We start from the raw sequence: 21,803 nt of genomic DNA, 5'->3' as shown, positions 1-21,803 counted from the left end.
TAGGCAGAAGCAAGAATTGTGCTGCCTTGCTGGATTCAATCCGTATTGAGTCATCGTATACCGTGAACAGTCTCCAAACATCGCCTTTAAATCTCAACCAGCTGTAATGCAGATCTTCCAAGATATGGATTGAATCCAGCCTTTAAAGTCTGGTGTCTTCCAACCTGAAACCTTTATCTATTTTACTTACTGTGTTTAAAATGCTTACTCTGGACAAGGCATCCATTGGCCAAATTTACAGTAGTATTCAGTTGCCATAGAGACATTTCTTTTTGGTACATTAAATCATATACAATGGGTCCCTTACTCAGGCTGCGTCCCAGTCAAAGGTTATACTCTACATAGAGAACAGTACCATATGGGACAAACTCTCACTTAGAAGTGAAGTTGCCCCAGATCTAGGATCAGCTTACCCCAGTCCTCCCTAAGAGGGGAACACTAACCACCTCCAAATCAGTGCATAAGGGCAACTATATCCTTAACCAGTCTGTCTATATACATGGCAACTTGAAAGTAACCACAAAGACTAGTCCTTTACAATAACCCTGCATTACCATTTCTTAGGGCCACGAGATTCAAGTTCTGCTCTCCAGGCAGTGGGTTCAACCAAACAGGGTTAGAAAAGGTTCATCTCTCAGACCATTTACATACTAAACAAACCCAGGACAAAATCTAACGTGCTCCAGAAACCCACATTGCAGTTCATTGCAAGGCCCTTACCAACATCAGGCTACCTTTCCAAGATAACATTGGGAGAACTCATTCAGAACCCAAGATAACATTGGGAGAATTCGTTCAAGCACAACAGTGAAGGGAGGAATGTGTGACAGTGACAGCAGGGCAATGTTACAATTGACAGATTGTGTTTTTGGATTAGATGAGGAAGAGTTGTGTTCCGTGAACAGCACTACATTAGTGAATATCCTTCGACAAACTGATCGTTGACCAAAAACAAGGAACCAAAAATGACATGGATAGATATTGCATACACAACCCATCCCATATTCACCACCCCCCATTCACGCAGTCACACAAGAAGAGCAATGTCCATTAGGATGTAGAGCAACATCATTCCTAAACACCAGATTTATTCATACTGGGTCCATTCCACACTACAGTTCCCATCAGCTACTGGGCTCCAGGCCAACAGTTGGGTTCCCAGGTAACGGTTGGATTGGAACGTTTGTGTTTTGGCCATTCAACCAAAGGTACGGGGAGGGAGTGGTCCGGGAAAACTGAAGAAGAGCAGGGTGTGTCCTTTCCTGGACCCGCCCCTTCTGATCCACTGCAATGCATCACGGGCCACAGTCTACCTGTGGCCTAGGTAAAAACAAACACAAAGAGTTTAATAAAACCAGGCCACATAGGAGGGGATGTTTTTCTATAAATGCCAGGGATTGAAACTACAGGGTAATGTCATGCAATTGATGCAAGCTGGTAGTATCGCTAAGTCTTGGAAGGAAGAGCTAGCAGGTGCTATGGTGTTACTGCAGGAGAAACGATCAGGTAAAGCATGTGATTGTTGCAGTAGAAGCAGGTTGGGAGAGCTAACTAGTCAGTCTAACTTTGTTAGGACAAGAGTTAGAGTTAGAACAAAGGATACAGATTAACCACAAACACACCACTTTATCCCTCAGATCAACTAAAAGCTAGTCTATATGATAGAGTACACACCACACACCTGTTCAGTCAGATTCATCCTTGCTCATACAAAGTACATGTTTCACACACACACACCTCTCTCATGCACTGTTAGCACATCCAAACTAAAGCGGACACTGACCTGCGATGTATTTTGCTCCAATTAACATTAACATGCTACCCAGAATGTAAAAGCCCAGTGGGACACTACTGAAGATACTAGTTTCACCTGGACGATGTCCAAACCCAGGTCCAATTCAAGCCAGACAGGAGAGAGAGAGAGAGAAACAGCGGGACACAGAATTACCACCTCTAGGTACAGCTTAACCAGCCTGTTCCAAGATCCCTTTATTTCTACTGTCTTGCCAACTCCTACGGTTATTGGCGTGATGATGACCATAAGAGTTGGCAAGACAGCACAAACAGGCCTGGGACCAGGCTACAGCTCAACAACATCGCCACTCTAGATTACAATGTCTTGGACTTTTTCAGTTTAGAAGTCGACTGTGTTTTTAGGAATTGGAACAGCCACCCAGTCTGTCACTGTATTCATTAGGGGCGCCACTGTTCAGTCTTACTGACCCTGGTTGTTATACACGGTGCTATTATGGAGCAGCCTACATTAAACCCGTCAGTATTGAAGTGGAGAACAGTCCCTACCATTTCCATTAGAGATGGGTTCAGTGGTTTCCCAGTTCATGGCTCTCTGTACGGCCTTCTTCCAGCGAGCATATCGAAACTCACTCTCTACAGAGCACAGAGGGGGAGAACACGAGAGAGGGGGAGAACACGAGAGAGCAAGACAGAAATAAATACATCATCCCATTTATTCACATGGGCACAACAGCAAACATTTTGCAGTTTGCTGGGTTCATGTATATTGTCCTTACCATAGGCTCCCTGACCTCCAGGGTTCATAGAGAGACAGAGACAGACAGATATATTTACCCATGTCTGTGTTCAAACGAATAGGAACGGCAAGCAATGAGATACGGTAACAGTGGTGTCCCTTACCTCCAGAATGGAGACAAATACTTTTGACCTACAGTACCAGTCATTCCAGGGTTTTACTTTAAACCATTTTCTACAGTGTAGAATAGTGAAGACATCAAAACTATGAAATAACACATCATGTAGTTACCAAAACAAACTAAAATATATATTTTTTATATTTGAGATTCTTCAAAGAAGCCACACTTTGCATTCTCTCAACCAGCTTCATGAGGTAGTCACCTGGAATGCATTTCAATTAACAGGTGTGCCTTGTTAAAAGTACATTTGGGGATTGTTTTCCTCCTTAATGCGTTTGAGCAAATCAGTTGTGTTGTGACAAGGTAGATGTGGTATACAGAAGATAGACCTATTTGGTAAAAGATCAAGTCCATATTATGGCAAGAACAGCTCAAATATGAGAAACAGTCCATCACAGGGCTCCCGAGTGGCTCAGTGGTCTAAGGCACTGCATCTCAGTGCTTGAGGTGTCACTACAGACCCTGGTTCGATTCCAGGCTCTATCACAACCGGCCGTGATTGGGAGTACCATAGGGTGGTGCACAATTGGCCCAGCATCGTCCGGGTTTGGCCGAGCTAGGCAGTCATTGTAAATAAGAATTTGTTCTTAACTGACTTGCCTAGTCAAATAAATATTATTTAAATCATTACTTTATGGCATGAAGGTCAGTCAATCCGGAACATTTAAAAGAACTTTGAAAATTTCTTCAAGTGCTGTCACAAAAACCCATCAAGCGCTATGATGAAACTGGCTCTCATGAGGACCGCCACAGGAAAGAAAGACCCAGAGTTACCTCTGCTGCAGAGGATAAGTTCATTGGAGTTAACTACACCTCAGATTGCAGCCCAAATAAATGCTTCAGAGTTCAAGTAACAGACATCTCAACATCAACAGTTCAGAGGAGACAGGCCTTCATGATCAAATTGCTGCGAAGAAGCCACTACTAAAGGACACCACTAAGAAGAAGAGACTTGCTTGGGCCAAGAAACACAAGCAATGGACATTAGACTGGTGGAAATCTGTGCTTTGGTCTGATGAGTCCAAATGTGAGATTTTTGGTTCAAACTGCCGTGTCTATGTGAGACGCAAAATAGGTGAACGGATGATCTCCACGTGTGTTGTTCCCACCGTGAAGCATGGAGCAGGAGGTGTGATGGTGCTTTGCTGCTGACACAGTGATTTATTTAGAATTCAAGGCACACAACCAGCATGGTTACCACAGCATTCTGCAGCGATACGCCATCCCATCTGGTTTGCGCTTAGTGGGACTATCATTTGTTTTTCAACAGGACAATGACCCAACACACCTCCAGGTTGTGTAAGGGCTAGAAGGAGAGTGATGAGTGCTGCATTAGATGACTTGGCCTCCATAATCACCCGACCTCAACCTAATTGAGATGGTTTGGACGAGTGATGAGTTGGACTGCAGAGTGAAGGAAAAGCAGCCAACAAGTGCTCAGCATATGCGGGATCTCCTTCAAGTTGAAAAAGCATTCCAGGTGAAGCTGGTTGATAAAAAAGCCAAGAGTGTGCAAAGCTGTCATCCAGGCAAAGGGTGGCTTCTTTGAAGAATCTCAAATATATTTTGATTTGTTTAACACTTTTTTGGTTACTACATGATTCCATGTGTTATTTCATAGTTTGTCTTCACTATCATTTTAAAATGTAGAAAATAGTAAAAATAAAGACCCTTAAATGAGTAGGTGTGTCCAAACGTTTGACTGTTACTGTAGGTCTGTGTTCAAACAAATAGGAACTGCTAGTATTGAAATAAGGTAACAGTGCGTTACATGTCCCTTACCTTCAGGGTTGATTTGTGGCTCAAACTTCTCAGAGGTGACCTCACTGAGGTCCTCAGGACGCAGGCTCCAGACACTGACCCCCTCTGCTGCCCCCGCAGCCATGGCTGCCCCCAGGGCAGTGGTCTCAGGCATGGAGGGCTTCACTACAAACACATTCTTCCTTATCATTGTGGATATTAACATAAACATAGTTTGTGTGAAAGAGAGAGAGCGAAAGACAGACTTATAGAGACAAAGAAACAGAGAGAGAGTCTTACCAACGGGGATGCAGAGTATATCAGCTTGCAGCTGCATCAGTAGTCTGTTGGAGGTCATGCCCCCGTCCACCTGGAGCTGGGTCAGAGGGATGCCACTGTCCTGGTTCATCGCATCCAGGATCTCTCGAGTCTGGAAACAGACAGCTTCCAATGCAGCGAAGGCCAGGTGACTCTTGTTAGTGAACTGAGTCAGACCACAGATTATCCTGTGTATGAGAGCGAGATATTTTACACTTCTTGATTTAACGTTCCTTCTTTACCAAATGTAAGGGAAAGAGAATGGGCTCATTTAAAGACACGTACTCACCCTCGTGCACTGGGCTCCCAGTAGGGAGCGTACAGACCAGAGAACGCCGGGACAAAGTAACAACCATACGACGTGCCCACTGAAGCCGCCAGTTTCTCTGAGGATGAAGGAAACAAGGAGGAGAGGTATGGAGACGGGAGGTATGGAGACGGGAGGTATGGAGACGGGAGGTATGGAGACGAGAGGTATGGAGACGAGAGGTATGGAGACGAGAGGTATGGAGACGAGAGGTATGGAGACGAGAGGTATGGAGACGAGAGGTATGGAGACGAGAGGTATGGAGACGAGAGGTATGGAGACGAGAGGTATGGAGACGAGAGGTATGGAGACGAGAGAGAGTTATGTCATGAGGTGTTCTGGAACACACCCCTCTATTAGTGTTGTGAAGGACTTCCCCTTACCCAGCTCTGTGGAAGTCTGAATGATCCCCAGGTTGTCCTTCAGCCAGCGAACCACAGCCCCCGCTATGGCCACTGAGCCCTGGCAACGACCAATCATAGACCAGTAGGGGAATTAAGGACCAATCAGAAAATAGAACTGACAACAGACCGATCAGGTCAGATATGACTGCATAATAGTGCAGTACAAGTTTAATCTATGATCCATGCCTACCTCTAGCGCGTAGCAGGCAGGTTTGTCTCGACCTAGTTTGTATGCCACCGTGGTTAGTAGGCCATGGTCCGACATGACAGGCTGCAAGAGATAACAGTTAAACAGATATGTTAAAACAGACCTTTCAAGAGACAGGCAAATACCTGTCTAGGCTGAGTGATGTCACAGATGAATGTTCCACATCTTAACATTTTTTTAAAAGATGATTTGGAAGAAAATCACCTTGGCTCCAGTGTTTCTGAGTAGAAAGCAGCCAGTTCCATATCTGAAAGATAATCATACCTGGTCACTGACGTTTGTCACAGAAAAATATCTCAAAACTATCTTACAGTACATCCCAAATATATGGTTATATCACCAGCTATGAAAACCTTATGGAGAGAAGTCTTACGTGTTTTTGGCCTGCCCTTCCTGAAAGCACATCTGTCCAACAAGAGCAGCCGATTGGTCCCCAAGACACTGTAAACAAAGACTGTTCAGATTGGTGGGAACAGGTGCCAATTACTCCTCATAACATCAGGAAATGTAATAAGAGACCTTGAACAGAGTAAGACAGGATGTTTCAAAACCTACCCCTGAGATGGGTATGCCACTAAGAGAGCCCGATTTCTGTCAAAGAAACAAAAACGTGTTAGAAAAATGAACCAGCTTCACAGCGTAGAATTCTGGCCTACTCTGTTACCACAAGACCCAGCAAAGAAAGACTGTATAAAACGCCATGTCAGTTTGATGTTTCAAGCTGCTGTAGAAGTGTTGCTTGTGTACGGACAGACTGTAGATGTGTTGCTTGTGTACAGACAGACTGTAGAAGTGTTTTACTCTACAGTACGGTGCTACAGCCAACAGAAGTTCTCGATGCAGCCAATCAAAGAGCATGAAGGAGACAGACGAATGCGGTTGTCTTGGAGACAAATGGTTTAAGGCACACAAGTCAAATATCTTCACTCCCATTGAACTCACTATAACCCTCAAATCACCAAAAGGGGCTAGGGATCGAAATGGAACGGAGACGACCGCAATGGAACTGAGTGGAAGAGTGAAGAGATTTACAGAACAGCTTGTAGAAACATGTCAACAGGATGAGGAGCAGCCAGACAGGAAGTAGACAGCAGCCCACTGAACACCTGGGCAAGGTGTGGGGCATTGCAGTAAGGTGTAGGGCGGCATCATCCACAGTAGCGGAGCGGCATGCCACGACAGGAGCAGGAAGCACACACCCATCCAGTACATTTCCAATCTGATCCAGAACGGTTTGGTGGATGTCTGTGTCTGTTTCAGTCGGACCTGACTACTCAAGATGTGTTCTACAAATACACTACAAAAGCATGTGGACACCTGCTCATCTAACATCTCATTCCAAAACCATGGGTATTGATATGGAGTTGGTCCCCCCCCCTTTGCTGCTATAACAGCCTCCACTCTTCGGGGACTTGCTTCCATTCAGCCACAAGAGCATTAGTGAGGTCGGACACTGATGTTGGGCGATTAGGCCCGGCTCGCAGTCGGCGTTCCAATTCATCCCAAAGGTGTTTGATGATGGGGTTTAAGTCTGGTCTCTGTGCAGGCCAGTCATGTTCTCCAACACCGATCTCGACAAACCATTTCTGTATGGACCTCGCTTTGTGCACGGGGGCATTGTCATGCTGAAACAGGAAAGGGCCCTCATCAAACTGTTGCCACGAAATTGGAAGTACAGAATAGTCTAGAATATCATTGTATGCTGTAGCGTTAAGATTTCCCTTTACTGGAACTAGGGGGCATAGCGCGACCCATGAAAAACAGCCCCAGACCATTATTCCTCCTCCACCAAACTTTACAGTTTGCACTATGTATTGGGGCAGGTATCATTCTCCTGGCATCTGCCAAACCCAGATTCATCCGTCGGATTGCCAGATGGTGAAGCGTGATTCACGCGTTTCCACTGCTCCAGAGTCCAATGGTGGCGAGCTTTACACCACTCCAGCAGACGCTTGGTATTGCACATGGTGATCTTAAGCTTGTGTGTGGCTGCTCGGCCATGGAAACCCATTTCATGAAGCTCCCAACAAACAGTTATTGTGCTGACGTTGCTTCCAGAGGCAGTTTGGATCTCAGTAGTGATTGTTGCAACCGAGGACAGACGATTTTTTACGCGCTACAGCACTCGGCGTTCCCGTTCTGTGAGCTTGTGTGGTCTACCATTTCGCGGCCGAGCCATTTTTGCTCCGAGATAGTTCCTCTTCACAATAACAGCACTTACAGTTGACCAGGGCAGCTCTAGCAGGGCAGAAATTTGACAAACTGACTTGTTGGAAAGGTGGCATCCTATGACAGTGCCATGTTGAAGGTCACTGAGCTCTTCAGTAAGGCCCTTCTACTGCCAATGTTTGTCTATGGAGATTGCATGGCTGTGTGCTCGATTTTATACACCTGTCAGCAACGGATGTGGCTGAAATAGCCGATTCCACCAATTTGAAGGGGTGTCCACATACTCTTGTGTGTGTAATATATATATATATATTATGTGTGTACCATGAAAATCTGTTTCACCCAAACTTTTAAAATGCTTTACATCCTATACAATAAAGGGGGGGGGGGATCCCTATAAGTACATTTAGGGTGAGGCGTAACTCCCTAAAAATAAATATATTTGTCTCAAAGCCTTAAAGTCTTGCTCAACACATCTAACCGTCTTCTCAATGGCTTGGAAATGCACCTTTGGATGGTTCAGTCACTGACACAGAAGCAAGATGACTGGGGATCACGTTCTGACAGAGCATTAACAGTGATGAGGACATCGATGAAGACCCCAATACTCACCAGGCTAGAACATATTTTCTATAGACAACAGGGACACACACAAAAGAATGCTTGTGACAACACCTCAAGCAAGTACAGACTATGAAAAACAGACTACATGCCCTACGAATGTGATTCATAAATGCTTATGATTGGATAGAAGTACAGCTAAGCACAGGTTGTTACATAATAATCATAAGCATGTTGAATAGACAGAGCAACGCTTCATAATTCACCTTCTCCCAACCCACAGACATTCACACAAAGACAATGGGGACTTACCATTAAGCCGTAGATTTCTGAGGAACTCCTCACTTTTGGGAGAATCTCCATTGGAATATCAAAATACCTGAAAGAACGTGTCAAAAACAGGAACAAGTGTAAATACACAGAAGATATGGTCTGTCTCACTGAATGGACATGTATGAGGGGGTACACTATGTACTGGATGTTCACCTACTTGCAAAGCTCTGGGTCCCAGTCCAGGGTGTGGATGTTAAACAGCATGGTCCTGCTGGCGTTGGTCACGTCTGTGCAGTGGACTCCCCCACTCTTCCCCCCTGTCAGACACTGTGGGGGGGCAAACACAGACACCTGTCAGACACTGTGGGGGGGCAAACAGACACCTGTCAGACACTGTGGGGGGGCAAACACAGACACCTGTCAGACACTGGGAGGGGGCAAACACAGACACCTGTCAGACACTGTGGGGGGGGCAAACACAGACACCTGTCAGACACTGTGGGGGGGGACGGAACACAGACACCTGTCAGACACTGGGAGGGGGCAAACACAGACACCTGTCAGACACTGTGGGGGGGGGGGGGGCAAACAGACACCTGTCAGACACTGTGGGGGGGGGGGGGGCAAACAGACACCTGTCAGACACTGTGGGGGGGCAAACACAGACACCTGTCAGACACTGTGGGGGGGGGGGGGGAAACACAGACACCTGTCAGACACCTGTCAGACACTGTGGGGGGGGGACAGACATTACTGGACACATGTAAGATCTAGTCAGAAACAGAGGACAACTTGTCTTGGAGTAGACAAGGCCATGGTGGGCCTTTCCTATCCTTACCACTCACACACAGACATCATAAACCCCATCTAAAGAGGTGTGTCCCTCCTACCCAGATGAGCCAGGAGTCGACGGTGCCGAACATGGCTCTGTGTGTCAGGACTGCCTCAGCGACCTCGTCCACATTATCCATCAGCCAGCGAAGCTTCACAGCACTGAAGTACGTACTGATTGGGAGACCAGTCTTGTGCTGAGCAGAGAGGGGGGACAATTATAACACATACCTCAGAGGTAGAACTGAGCTTATTCTTTTGTTTTACTTCAGATAGTTGGAATAGTTGGATTGTTTCTAGGACATTTGCCTTTGACGTCCAGATAAACTAGGCCTGATAAAACATGACTGTCTGCAGTCGGTGTTCCCCGGCGTCTCACCTTCAAATGGTTCTTGTTTCTCCCAGGTGTCTTGTTGATCAGACGCTCCACGGTCGACTGGGTCCGCAGGTCCAGCCACACTGCACACAACCAGCACAACCTGGGTCTTTAAAATCCTTCCAGGCCTTAGATGATGGCTTTATAGGTCATGAGGAAAGAGATGTGAACACAGGCACATATTCATATCTCACCGATAGCATTGTAGAGGGGCTCGCCTGTCTCTTTGTCCCAAACCAACGTGGTCTCTCTCTGATTGGTCACTCCAATGGCTAGAAAGGTTCACGTTTGGTGAGTGAAAGTGACAGTCTGTAATATGAGGAAACATTTGCGTGTGTGTGTGTGTGTGTTTTACCTTTGATGTTGGAGATGTCAATATTGAGCTGGGTGAGTTTCTCACAGGTTCTCTCCATACACTCGTACACAGACTGCAGAATCTCTTTGGGATCCTCTTCCACCCACCTAAACAGAGGGTTAAAGGTCAGAGGTTAATAGACCTCAGAGGTTACAGGTCATCCAGTTTGAATGGAACTAATAGGGGATTTGTAGAGGCAACACGGCTGCATGTACCGACCCTTCCTTGGGGAAACTCTGGTTGATCTCAACCTGGTGGTGACTGAGGAGCTCGGCTGTTTTAGCATTGAACACCTGGGGATGAGAAGAGAGAACAGGAGTGAACATCTGGACCAAAGCATCTCTGCTACCTAAACCGCAGAGTGGAACTGAAAAACAACTCATGACAACAGATGAAAACAGGAGAGACGGACAACAACAGGAGAGACGGACGACAACAGGAGAGACGGACGACAACAGGAGAGACGGACGACAACAGGAGAGACAGCACACAGAGTTATGATGTATCAGTTGTGGGAGAGGAGAGAAGAGGGGACAGTGTTAAGGGAGACGGGACAGACAGCTCCATGCCCCATCACAGTAGTATCCTCAACAGCAGACACCTCTCCAGGAAATGTGACAACAATAACACGGATAGCTCTTTAACAAATCAAAAAGTGTCCTTGTTAGTCATTAGCTTTCACACACACCCACCCCTCCTTTCCTGCCTGCCCTTCAGAGGGCTAGTGAAACATTGAGATTTTAGGGGTGACCCGTCAACCTGTCCATTCTGGTCCAAACTGGCTTCCGTAGGACACAACAGCTGGTTTCAATGTGGGGTAAGAAGATGCCATAGGGGAATAGCAGCAGGGGGAGGACTGGGACAGAGTGAAGGAGAGAGTCCCTCCAAGCCTACTGTTACACAAACTTCAGGCACTGGAGGATGTGCTGGTCTGCACAATGAATGAATTACAGACTCAGCATTTCTATAGCGGCTACACATTAGAACAGGATAGTCCTATCAACAAAGGGCTGGCGTGTGTGTGTGTGTTCAGGATGTCGCCGAAATGACATCCAAGAGGAAGACAGTAATTTAGTCAGTTAGCTAGGAAAATTGAGTGAACTGTCCCTTAGTTAGTCCCACTACAGTCCTGCGTGTCCATGCATGAATGAACGATTACTAAACAACACATCTGCAGGAAGCACAAACATTCCGTCGATAGGACTAGAATAGAATGTGTACGGCTATATAGGTTACATTAAAAAGCTAATCGGAGAGTTATAACGAAATCAACCGGGTGTCTAACTAGGTTATTTAAAGGACATTCACCGTTAGGCAAGAAGAACCATTCAATGCGACTGCGGGGGTTGTAACTCACCAGGAACCGCGTCGAGCTCGTACCCTGGTCAATGGCAGCAACGAGTGGCCCAGCATTACCCTGCTCGAAGACGCAGCCATTCTACTGTTCATGTGCCCTGTGTCCTTGCGGTGGTCGGGGCTAGCACTGGACTGTAGCTGGTTTTCTTTTGCCGCTGCCTGTACCTAGCTGCTGACACTTCGACCGCTTAAACTCACAGAGACGCATGCGTGAGACTGCTTCTGATGACGCAGCAGCACCAAACATTGCTATCAGGGATCCTTGGGACGTCCCTACCCTTTTACCTAACCATAACGCTTACCTACAGTAACCATTTTAAATATCAACGTCAATGGACGTCCCAAGGATTCCAGATAGCGCAGACCAAACCAATGCGCAGGGATAGGGCGCGAATAGCCAATGGCGTGAGGGATTGGTGTTTCCTTTAACAGCTCGTCAGAAGCGTCTTCGAATAGACCAATCAGATTTGGAGGCACGTCCAAACTAATTTGGGTAGACATATCAGAGTGGAATGTATGGCCTATTTAGCTACTGCCTCCAAAATAAATTGATTTCATGAATGATTGTGTAAGACTTCTGAAAAAGGTATTATTTATTTGCATTCAAATGTCCTTATGATAAAAAATGAACACCAATTCAATTGAGAGATTATTCATCACACCCACTAAAGATTATAATTACATTTAAAAAATGAACTGTCGTGTGATTACGCTTTCATAGTACTTGATTTGACCACTAGATGGTGCAGTAGTATTGCTGTACTGTTAGATTGGCAGCGTTCAAAAATTATCTTCCACAAGTCAAGAGCCTAATGTAACAGTGCACATTGCCTCCTGACAAACAAAATGATTTAAAATACTATAGAAAGTGCAAACATGAATTAATAAATATTAGTGCTAAAATCATACATTGAGTTAAACACAATATACTGTACATGCTGACATCTGTGTTGATCAAATGTTGATCTGGAACTGTATATAAAACATGCCTTGTAAATTCATTTCAGACCCTACAAAGTACATGAAACAGTTGTAGAATTGTAGCACATGTTTCATTTGTGTAATTGAATATCTAAAAAGACAATTACATTGCACAAAAACACCCACACATGATGCAGTCAAGTTAACAACAGGCTCCTAGGCCCACCTGTGTGGTTACATATGATACATGTAGATTTCACAGATTTGTTTGGGAGCCGCCACCAGAATGACTCTTTTTTCCTAGTGTAACTGTCTAGGCCTAGAACTTCTGTTAGTTATGCTAAGGTGAGTCTTTCCCTGCGCTCATATCTCCCCAACGTTACACACCCAACCTCACCTGTCGCTCTGCTCTTCTAACTACAGAACCATCCAACTGCAATGCTCCACTGTTCTACTAACTACAGAACCATCTAACTGCAATGCCCCACTGTTCTACTAACTACAGAACCATCTAACTGCAATGCCCCACTGTTCTACTAACTACAGAACCATCTAACTGCAATGCTCCACTGTACTGTTCTACTAACTACAGAACCATCTAACTGCAATGCTCCACTGTTCTACTAACTACAGAACCATCTAACTGCAATGCTCCACTGTTCTACTAACTACAGAACCATCTAACTGCAATGCCCCAGTGCTCTACAATCTTTCTGTACAGATGTAGGATCTTTATTTGAGACAGTTTGCTACAGAAGGAAAATATACAGGAAATGTAAATTATTATGTGGATTATAATTACTGGACATTACAGTATAATTTTTGTAAGGGAAAATCAAGTCTGAAATTTCAAAGTGGAAATTACAAACTTCAGAAGCCCTTTTAAAACTCAGATACACTACAAGCTTGTATTTCCTGCTGCGCAGGAATATTCCTGCAAAAACAGGATGATCAAATTAAAATCCTACATCTGTATGCTTCTCTGAGTCAGTCATCCAGCCAGCCAGTCAGTCACTCAGTCTTCATCACTATCCTCGTAGTCGTCCCTGGTGCTGGTCTGAGAGCAGACGTGTAAACAGACCCCACAGCAGAGTAGCAGGAGCAGCACGGTGTGGCTGAGCGTCAACACAAACACAGCAAATAGGTACAGAGACTTCCTGCAGTAGTCCTGTGGCTGGTGGAAGGGTGTGATGAAGTTAGGCTGGAACACAGAGAACACCCAGTAGTTCCCCAGGAGGAACCAGACGAACAGGAACAGGCTGAGGATGACGTGCACGTAATACTTGTTTGCGTTCTGTCTCCATGGATACTCGTCGGCATCGTCGTCGCCGATGACGACCGACTTGGAGATGAGCGACCTCATGCGGGTGGTGTCGTACAGGAGCAGCGTGACCTGGAAGGTTCAGGGTCAGAGGTCGTGGGTCAGATTGGGGTGAACACTAGAGCGACAGTGCCTGCCTTCCTTACATATTGTTTTGCACTGTCTATCATTTTTACAGCCTGGAAGTGTTTGGAACCGGTTCTACTTTCCTGTTGCCACATTACAACCTATGATCTGGAACACATCCATTACCTTTACACTGCCAATAACCCCGCCCACCAGCAGGTAGAGAGGAATCATTGGCTGAACAGGGCAGTCGTCTATAGACTTCACACCTGCAGGGGTTAAACATCATCAATAGTTCATTAGTTTACCAACATAACTCAATAGAACAAATACAGTACCAAAACCAATATGTGCATCACCCCAGACCCCCCCCCCCCCCCCCCCCCCCCCGTCTCAGTACCCTGTATCTATGCTGTAATAGTCTATGTGCCGGGGGGCTAGTGTCAGTCTGTCAGTCTGGCCACCTGTGATCTTAAGTGTGCTCCCTCTAATTCTCCCATCTCCCTCTCCCCTCCTGGAGGTTCTGAGCCCTATGGCCATGCCTCAGTAATACCTGGCCTGACAACTACTGGCTGTCAGGCCCCAGTCCACCTGGTTATGCTGCTGAGTTTCTGCTTGTTCCGGACCTGCTGCTTCGCGCCTCTCTCTCTCGCTCTCTCTCTCTCTCTCTCTGTCTCTCTCTCTCTCTCTCTGTCTCTCTCTCTCTCTCTCTCTCGCTCTCTCTCTCTCTCTCTCGCTCTCTCTCTCTCTCTCTCTCGCTCTCTCTCTCTCTCTCTCTCTCGCTCTCTCGCTCTCTCTCTCTCTCTCTCTCTCGCTCTCTCTCTCTCGCTCTCTCTCTCTCTCTCTCTCGCTCTCTCTCGCTCTCTCTCTCGCTCTCTCTCTCTCTCTCGCTCTCTCTCTCGCTCTCTCTCGCTCTCTCTCTCGCTCTCTCTCTCTCTCTCTCTCTCTCTCAGCTATGAAAAGCCAAATTACATTTACTCCTGAGGTGCTGACTTTTTGCACCCTCTATAACCACTGTGATTATTATTTGACCTGGCTGGTCATCTATGAACATTTGAACATCTTGAAGAACGATCTGGCCTTAATGGCCATGTTCTCTTATAATCTCCTACTAGTACAGCCAGAAGTGGACTGACTGGCCAGCCCTCAGAGCCTGGTTCCTCTCTAGCTTTCTTCCTAGGTTCCCAGCCTTTCTAGGGAGTTGTTCCTAGCCCACAACGTTCCATAATGAGATGAAAATGGCAGCCATATTTGGTCAGGGAGAAATCCAACCCAGTCTAATTGGAATGAATGGCAGTATAGGCATAATCCTGATTTTACTTATGCAGGAAAATAAAAGTGAGAAATTGTGTAATATAATTAATTATTGTCATCCTCAAATATTGAAATATGTATATTATAATAGGCCTGTGCTAAGGATTCTAAGCTGCAGGAAGGTCTCCTACAACTTTGGGCCAATTTTTTTTTTCATTTTAGGCTCAAGCAAAGCTTGTCATATTACCACATCTGTGTTTTGTATTTTTCCGTTTTTTGTGTTTGGAATGGCACAGTGACTATTGCATCATCCTGACAATGCTACTATGACCTCACTTATGACAAACCTTTTCAAAATTCTAATTGTCATTAATAATTATTGCGTCATCGTTTATCCCATGATGACGTAATTCCCGCCCCCCTCCGGCCCTATAAAAGGAACCCCCCGCACATCTCAAAGTCATTCATAGTCTTATCTATCAATCACTATGCCCAGAAGACGCAGAGCCAGCCGCCGTATCCGCAGGCGCCGTCGCCCCAGGGTGTCCCGGCGTCGCAGGAGAGGAGGCCGCAGGAGGCGTTAGACAGGCCGGGTAACCTACCTGAACTAACCGCCCCCTACCGGTTCTCCCTCCAGACTCGACCACTGGTAGTGCAGAGATGTTAAAAGTCTGCTTAAATAAAAGATGGGCGTTTAACTAAAACTGTTACGACTTTGTCTTTTTATTATTAGATGGTTTAGAGTTTTTTAGTCAGTATAGAGTTAAATAAGTAGATTAGGATAACAAAATATTGAGACATTGTATCTGTCCCTGACAATTAAATGTAGACCTAACAATGTAGGCTATTTATTTAAAACGTTGACACATTGGATCCCTTACCTTCCAAGGTAAGAACTTGATTCAATGCAATTCCCCCTTCCTCCAAATAAAAAAATGTGTATATCTGTTCAGCTTTTTGGTTTCTGGATATACCGATATTCTTAAACCGTTAGTCGCAAGAGGAGAGTTGAGAAGGGGGAGACGTTAAGAAAGTTGGCAAGGGGGAGACCTTAGATTCTTCACATACCTGGTTATTGTCCTTTCGGCTTATTTCCCCGGGTTTTGAACTGGCACCGTTACTACGAGAGATGATGCTGTCATCAAGCATCGATCTGTAGAATGACTAGTTGGCCTTAATCATAATGCTCATTGACTGGACATTCCAAAGTACTATGGCAATTATGCATCACAATACTCATTTCATTTTACAACATGCAGCAATCCACATAGGTCTAAGTATTAACTGCGCTGCTGGTTTATAGTCTAGGGCGGACCCATGCGTCAAATATTCAACATACTCTATCTTATCTACTTTATCTTATCATAAACTAACCTTCAACACCTTTCAAACAATGTTGTCAAATATAGCAAGGTAGCGGAGTAGCCTAGCTGGAGAGGGTAGAAAGAGAAAAACATCTAGAATTAGGTTACGCAACATTTCAAAATGTCGAGAGTCTCTTGGCAAACTCCAAGCAGGCTGTCATGTGCATTTTACTGAGGAGTGGCTTCCGTCTGTCCACTCTACCATAAATGCCTGATTGGTGGAATGCTGCAGAAATCGTTGTCCTTCTGGAAGGTTCTCCCATCTCCACAGAGGAACTCTGGAGCCCTGTCAGATTGACCATTGGGTTCTTGGTCACCTCCCTGACCAATTGGCCCTCCTCCCCCGATTGCTCAGTTTGGCTGGGCGGCCAGCTCTAGGAAGAGAAACTTCTTCCATTTAAGAATGATGGAGGCCACTGTGTTCTTGGGGACCTTCAATGCTGCAGACATTTTTTGGTACCCTTCCCCAGATCTGTGTCTCAACAAAATCCTGTCTTGGAGCTCTACGGCAAATTCCTTCGACCTCATGGCTTGTTTTTTGCTCTGACATGCATTTTCAACAGTGGGACCTTATATAGACAGGTGTGTGCCTTTTCCAAATAATGTCCAATCAATTGAATTTGCCACAGGTGGACTGCAATCAAGTTGTAGAAACATCTCAAGGATGATCAATGGAAACAGGATCCATCTGAGCTTAATTTAAAGTCTCATAGCAAAGGGTCTGAATACTTATGTAAATTTTTGTTTTTATGTTGAATAAACCTCTTTTAGCTTTGTCATGTGTAGATTGATTAGTTTTTTATTTTATAAAGAATGTTTAGAGTAAGGCTGTAACGTAACAAAATGTGGGAGAAGTCAAGGGGTCTGAATACGAAGGCACTGTATACTGTACGTACGTACTGTACGTGTGTTCATGGTAGGACAACAATACATTTTAAAGAGAAATAAGGTGACATGATCCCATGGAAATAGGCCTATGGGAGTTTTTTAAATGCTCTGGAGTTGAGAATATGGGTATATCCAGAGACCAAAAAGATAAACATATAAACACATTTTTGATTTGTAGGAGGGGGGAATTGCATTAAATCAAATTAATCATTTAAATGATTTACCACTTGTCTAAGTCCTACAGTATCATCAACTGATTTCAGCCAGTGTATGTATGGCTGTGGATTGACTGCGTTGTTTGAATGGAATGTTGGCATATTGGCATTTAATTTGAATCATTCCTCTAAAACTGTCTGGCTATCTAGCTAACAAACATACAGTCTTGATAAATTCTTCATTTCTTTTAACACATTATCTTACCACGCTGGCTGACCAACTCCCTGACCAAAATGGCTGACTTTACTCCCATCAATCATAACAAGGTTCATGTCCATTCTAGTATTGTCATTTATAATTACATGGTCTTACCTACAAACGCCATGGTGAGAGGAACGGCAAGAAAGAACAGAAGTCCCACCACAAAGTAGGCTAGAGAAAAAGAAACCGTTATAAATCTGTCCAGAAAAATACATACAAAGCATTAACCAGCTCCACTCAAACAACTATGTAGCTTTTGTTTCTGTTGTTGTGTTTTTCCATGTTAATAAGTGGCCTCCTCTGTATGCACTTTGACTTCTGTAAAATGAATTCCTCTTGATGACAAACATTTTCTGAATCTAACCTCTTATTAAACTACCATTACCACTATCCAGTGTTGTAGTAGGCCTACTCCAGATGAGTCCGTTCTCGAGACCACACATTGAGTGTCTCGGTCTTGGATACATTTTTACTCTGTCTTGACTTGGACTCAGAAACCGTAGGTGTAAAAAACAAACATCAAAACTCATAATTATCTCCCCCTTCAGTCAACGCATAAAACCACTTCGCTGGGCCAGATATCCACACTCCTTCATGACACATGTTTTATAGCATATTAAAACCAGTCTCGATTTGCTTCGGTCTTGGTCTTGACTTGGATTCGTCCCCTCGCCCCCGTCCCAGTCTCGGTCTTGACTCAGTCTCGATTTGCTCCGGTCTTGGTCTTGACTCGGACTGGCTTTAGGTGATCTCGAACACAACACTGACACTATCCCCCTTTGCCCCTCCTCTAGTCCATCCTAGAGAGACAGCCTCTGGTACTTAGCAGCTCTTAACAGATTTAGCCTCTGGTACTTAGCAGGACTTAACAGATTCTATTGATTAGAGGGAAAGTACCCATATCTGAAGTGCTAATAAATTGATCACCAACTCTATTTTAATATATAATATATGCCATTTAGCAGATGCTTTTATCCAAAGCGACTGACAGTCATGCGCGCATACATTCTTTACGTATGGTTGGTCGCTGGAATCACTATCATGGCGTTGCGAGTGCAGCTACAGAGGATCCACATTTTATCCATGATATTCCACAGTGCAATTCAGTTCCTTCATGTTAATGAATGTTTTTGAATACATTTAGTGTGTTTGTGTGTGTGACTCACTCACCATTACTGGCCATCTTAGACAGACAGTGATGACATGTCTTCGCCACACCAGTCATGATGAATTCTGCGCAGGTCACTGGAATGAATTTTATAATAGCTGTACATTATAGGAAGATGCTTGGGTGTGGAAAAGACATACTAACTGTTACTTAAGAACACCTGTAATTACGAAAGTACAACGCTTGATGTTTTGCTTTAGCTTGAGATTAAGGATCAGTGTCGACACATTACAACTATTAAGAGGTCAATTGTACAAGCCTGTGTGTTGAACTATACTGATGGGGTGTTTACGGACATATTCAATCAATCCTTATCCCAGTCTGCTGTTCCCACATGCTCCAAGAGGGCCAACATTGTTCCTGTTCCCAAGAAAGCTAAGGTAACTAAGCTAAACGACTACCGCCCCGTAGCACTCACTTCCGTCATCATGAAGTGCTTTGAGAGACGAGTCAAGGACCATATCACCTCCACCCTACCTGACACCCTAGACCCACTCCAATTTGCTTACCGCCCCAATAGGTCCACAAACAATGCAATCGCAACCACACTGCACACTTCCCTAACCCATCTGGACAAGAGGAATACCTATGTGAGAATGCTGTTCATCGACTACAGCTCAGCATTTAACACCATAGTACCCCCCAAACTCGTCATCAAGGCTTGATTACCAACAACGACGAGACGGCCTACAGGGAGGAGGTGAGGGCCCTCGGTGTGTGTCAGGAAAATAACCTCACACTCAACGTCAACAAAACAAAGGAGATTATTGTGGACTTCAGGAAACAGCAGAGGGAGCACCCCCCTATCCACATCGACGGGACAGTAGTGGAGAGGGTAGAAAGTTTTAAGTTCCTCGGCGTACACATCACGGACAAACTGAATTGGCCCACCCACACAGACAGCATTGTGAAGAAGGCGCAGCAGCGCCTCTTCAACCTCAGGGAGGCTGAAGAAATTCGGCTTGTCACCAAAAGCACTCACAAACTTTTACAGATGCACAATCGAGAGCATCCTGTCGGGCTGTATCACCGCCTGGTACGGCAACTGCACCGCCCACAACCGTAAGGCTCTCCAGAGGGTAGTGAGGTCTGCACAACGCATCACCGGGGGCAAACTACCTGCCCTCCAGGGCACCTACACCACCCGATGTCACAGGAAGGCCATAAAGATCATCAAGGACAACAACAACCCGAGCCACTGCCTGTTCACCCCGCTATCATCCAGAAGGCGAGGTCAGTACAGGTGCATCAAAGCAGGGACCGAGAGACTGAAAAACAGCTTCTATCTCAAGGCCATCAGACTGTTAAACAGCCACCACTAACATTGAGTGGCTGCTGCCAACATGCTGACTCAACTCCAGCCACTTTAATAATGGAAATTGATGTAAAAAATGTATCACTAGCCACTTTAAACAATGTCACTTAATATACTGTTTACATACCCCACATTACCCATCTCATGTGTATATGTATATACTGTACTCTATATCATCTACTGCATCTCTATGTAATACATGGATCACTAGCCACTTTAAACTATGCCACTTTGTTTACATACCCTACATTACTCATCTCATATGTATATACTGTACTCGATACCATCTACTGCATCTTGCCTATGCCGTTCTGTACCATCACTCATTCATATATCTTTATGTACATATTCTTTATCCCTTTACACTTGTGTGTATAAGGTAGCAGTTGTGGAATTGTTAGGTTAGATTACTCGTTGGTTATTACTGCATTGTCGGAACTAGAAGCACAAGCATTTCGCTACACTCGCATTAACATCTGCTAACCATGTGTATGTGACAAATAAAATTAGATTTGGTAACAGAGAGATAAAGGGAACTTAGCCAGTTTCTGTTGATGCAATTTTCCAGTCTTACTTCTGCTAGCACATGATAGCAATAAGAGGAAGAAGAATTGGGAAACTAACTGCCAATAACACAATAAACTGAACTCCGCCCAGCGGAGAGAAAATGATGAGCTTATATGGTATTAAAGTTAAGGGACATCACCCTGGGCGGGGTGAACTATAGTACGGGATAAAAAGAGAAAACACCATCTTTAGAACTGAGTGTCTTGCTTGCAAATTGCTGTAAGTGTGTTCTGCTCCGGGTTGCAATCCTTATTTAACAAAACCTCTGATCAAAGAAGTGTTCCTGTGGTCTCTAGTGTGCATAGGGCAGAATTCCCTTACAGTCACCTAGAACCTAACATCCACCTGAACATTATTTTGCATCCACACTGACCAGAAAACAGAGGGAGAGCGTACTGGAAAACTGGTAACCATGCACATCCAATTCAAATAAGCGCAAAGGCTATATCGAATGACTTGGATGGTCAATTATCCCAACGCAGAGACAAAAAGGTTAGCCTACTGTTTAGATAGAATTAAAAAATAATGTTCTCCACACATACTTGTTAATAATATAAAAACTCCACCAATTCACAATTACTTACCTTCTGGCCTTCCTGAAATAGTCTGGACAAGGTGTGTAAAGATCTGTTTTTAATCAGTGCACAACAAAACAAGTGGAACTAGGAGACGGTTTCAGTTGAGCATCTTCTGTGAAACTGTATTCTTGAGCCCCTCTCCTTTATCAGGGAGAGTCTCGCCCTCCCACGTCCCCACAGAGTAGTTTATTAAAACAACTGCATGGGCGAGTGCAATGTTTTCATGAATAGGAGGAATATTGTCCAAATACGTTTCTCTGAATCTTGCGCCTAAAATCCTGTTTTTTTTTCATCTCGCAGGCTACCTACATCTGCCCACCCACCACCCACAGCTGCCCAACCACCACCCACAGGTGCCCACCCACCACCCACAG

General features: G+C 44.9%; 2 protein-coding genes across 4 annotated transcripts; both read right to left on the bottom strand.

Moving 5' to 3' along the window:
• Nucleotides 1–95: 95 nt before the first annotated feature.
• On the bottom strand, nucleotides 96–11,874 carry LOC110495542 (glycerol kinase). The gene is given in 19 exon segments (XM_036951338.1): nucleotides 96–1,320; nucleotides 2,302–2,388; nucleotides 4,455–4,598; nucleotides 4,713–4,918; nucleotides 5,020–5,116; nucleotides 5,421–5,499; nucleotides 5,632–5,712; nucleotides 5,854–5,896; nucleotides 6,023–6,090; nucleotides 6,205–6,240; nucleotides 8,692–8,758; nucleotides 8,870–8,979; nucleotides 9,543–9,680; nucleotides 9,863–9,942; nucleotides 10,054–10,131; nucleotides 10,215–10,321; nucleotides 10,434–10,507; nucleotides 11,572–11,624; nucleotides 11,627–11,874. Coding segments are annotated over 19 exon segments (1,596 nt in total). The 5' UTR covers nucleotides 11,664–11,874; the 3' UTR covers nucleotides 96–1,309.
• A 1,196-nt stretch (nucleotides 11,875–13,070) lies between these two features.
• LOC118941037 (transmembrane protein 272-like) lies at nucleotides 13,071–21,709 on the bottom strand. 3 transcript variants are annotated; one of them, XM_036951373.1, is made up of 5 exons: nucleotides 21,436–21,709; nucleotides 18,972–19,046; nucleotides 17,913–17,972; nucleotides 14,065–14,147; nucleotides 13,071–13,884 (listed from the first exon to the last, which is right to left on the bottom strand). In XM_036951373.1, the coding sequence occupies exons 2-5, from the start codon at nucleotides 19,024–19,026 to the stop codon at nucleotides 13,507–13,509; spliced, it is 576 nt and encodes a 191-aa protein (XP_036807268.1). In that variant the 5' UTR covers nucleotides 19,027–19,046; nucleotides 21,436–21,709; the 3' UTR covers nucleotides 13,071–13,506. The 3 variants fall into 3 exon arrangements, with proteins under 3 accessions (XP_036807268.1, XP_036807269.1, XP_036807270.1); XM_036951374.1 differs by lacking the exon at nucleotides 21,436–21,709 and having other exon boundaries at nucleotides 18,972–19,435; XM_036951375.1 differs by lacking the exons at nucleotides 17,913–17,972; nucleotides 18,972–19,046; nucleotides 21,436–21,709 and adding an exon at nucleotides 16,201–16,703.
• Nucleotides 21,710–21,803: the final 94 nt, after the last annotated feature.

The sequence above is a fragment of the Oncorhynchus mykiss genome, chromosome 18, assembly GCF_013265735.2.
Source record: "Oncorhynchus mykiss isolate Arlee chromosome 18, USDA_OmykA_1.1, whole genome shotgun sequence".
NCBI lineage: Eukaryota > Metazoa > Chordata > Actinopteri > Salmoniformes > Salmonidae > Oncorhynchus > Oncorhynchus mykiss.
Note: the sequence above shows the minus strand (reverse complement) of the source record. Positions and strands in the feature narration are given on the sequence as shown.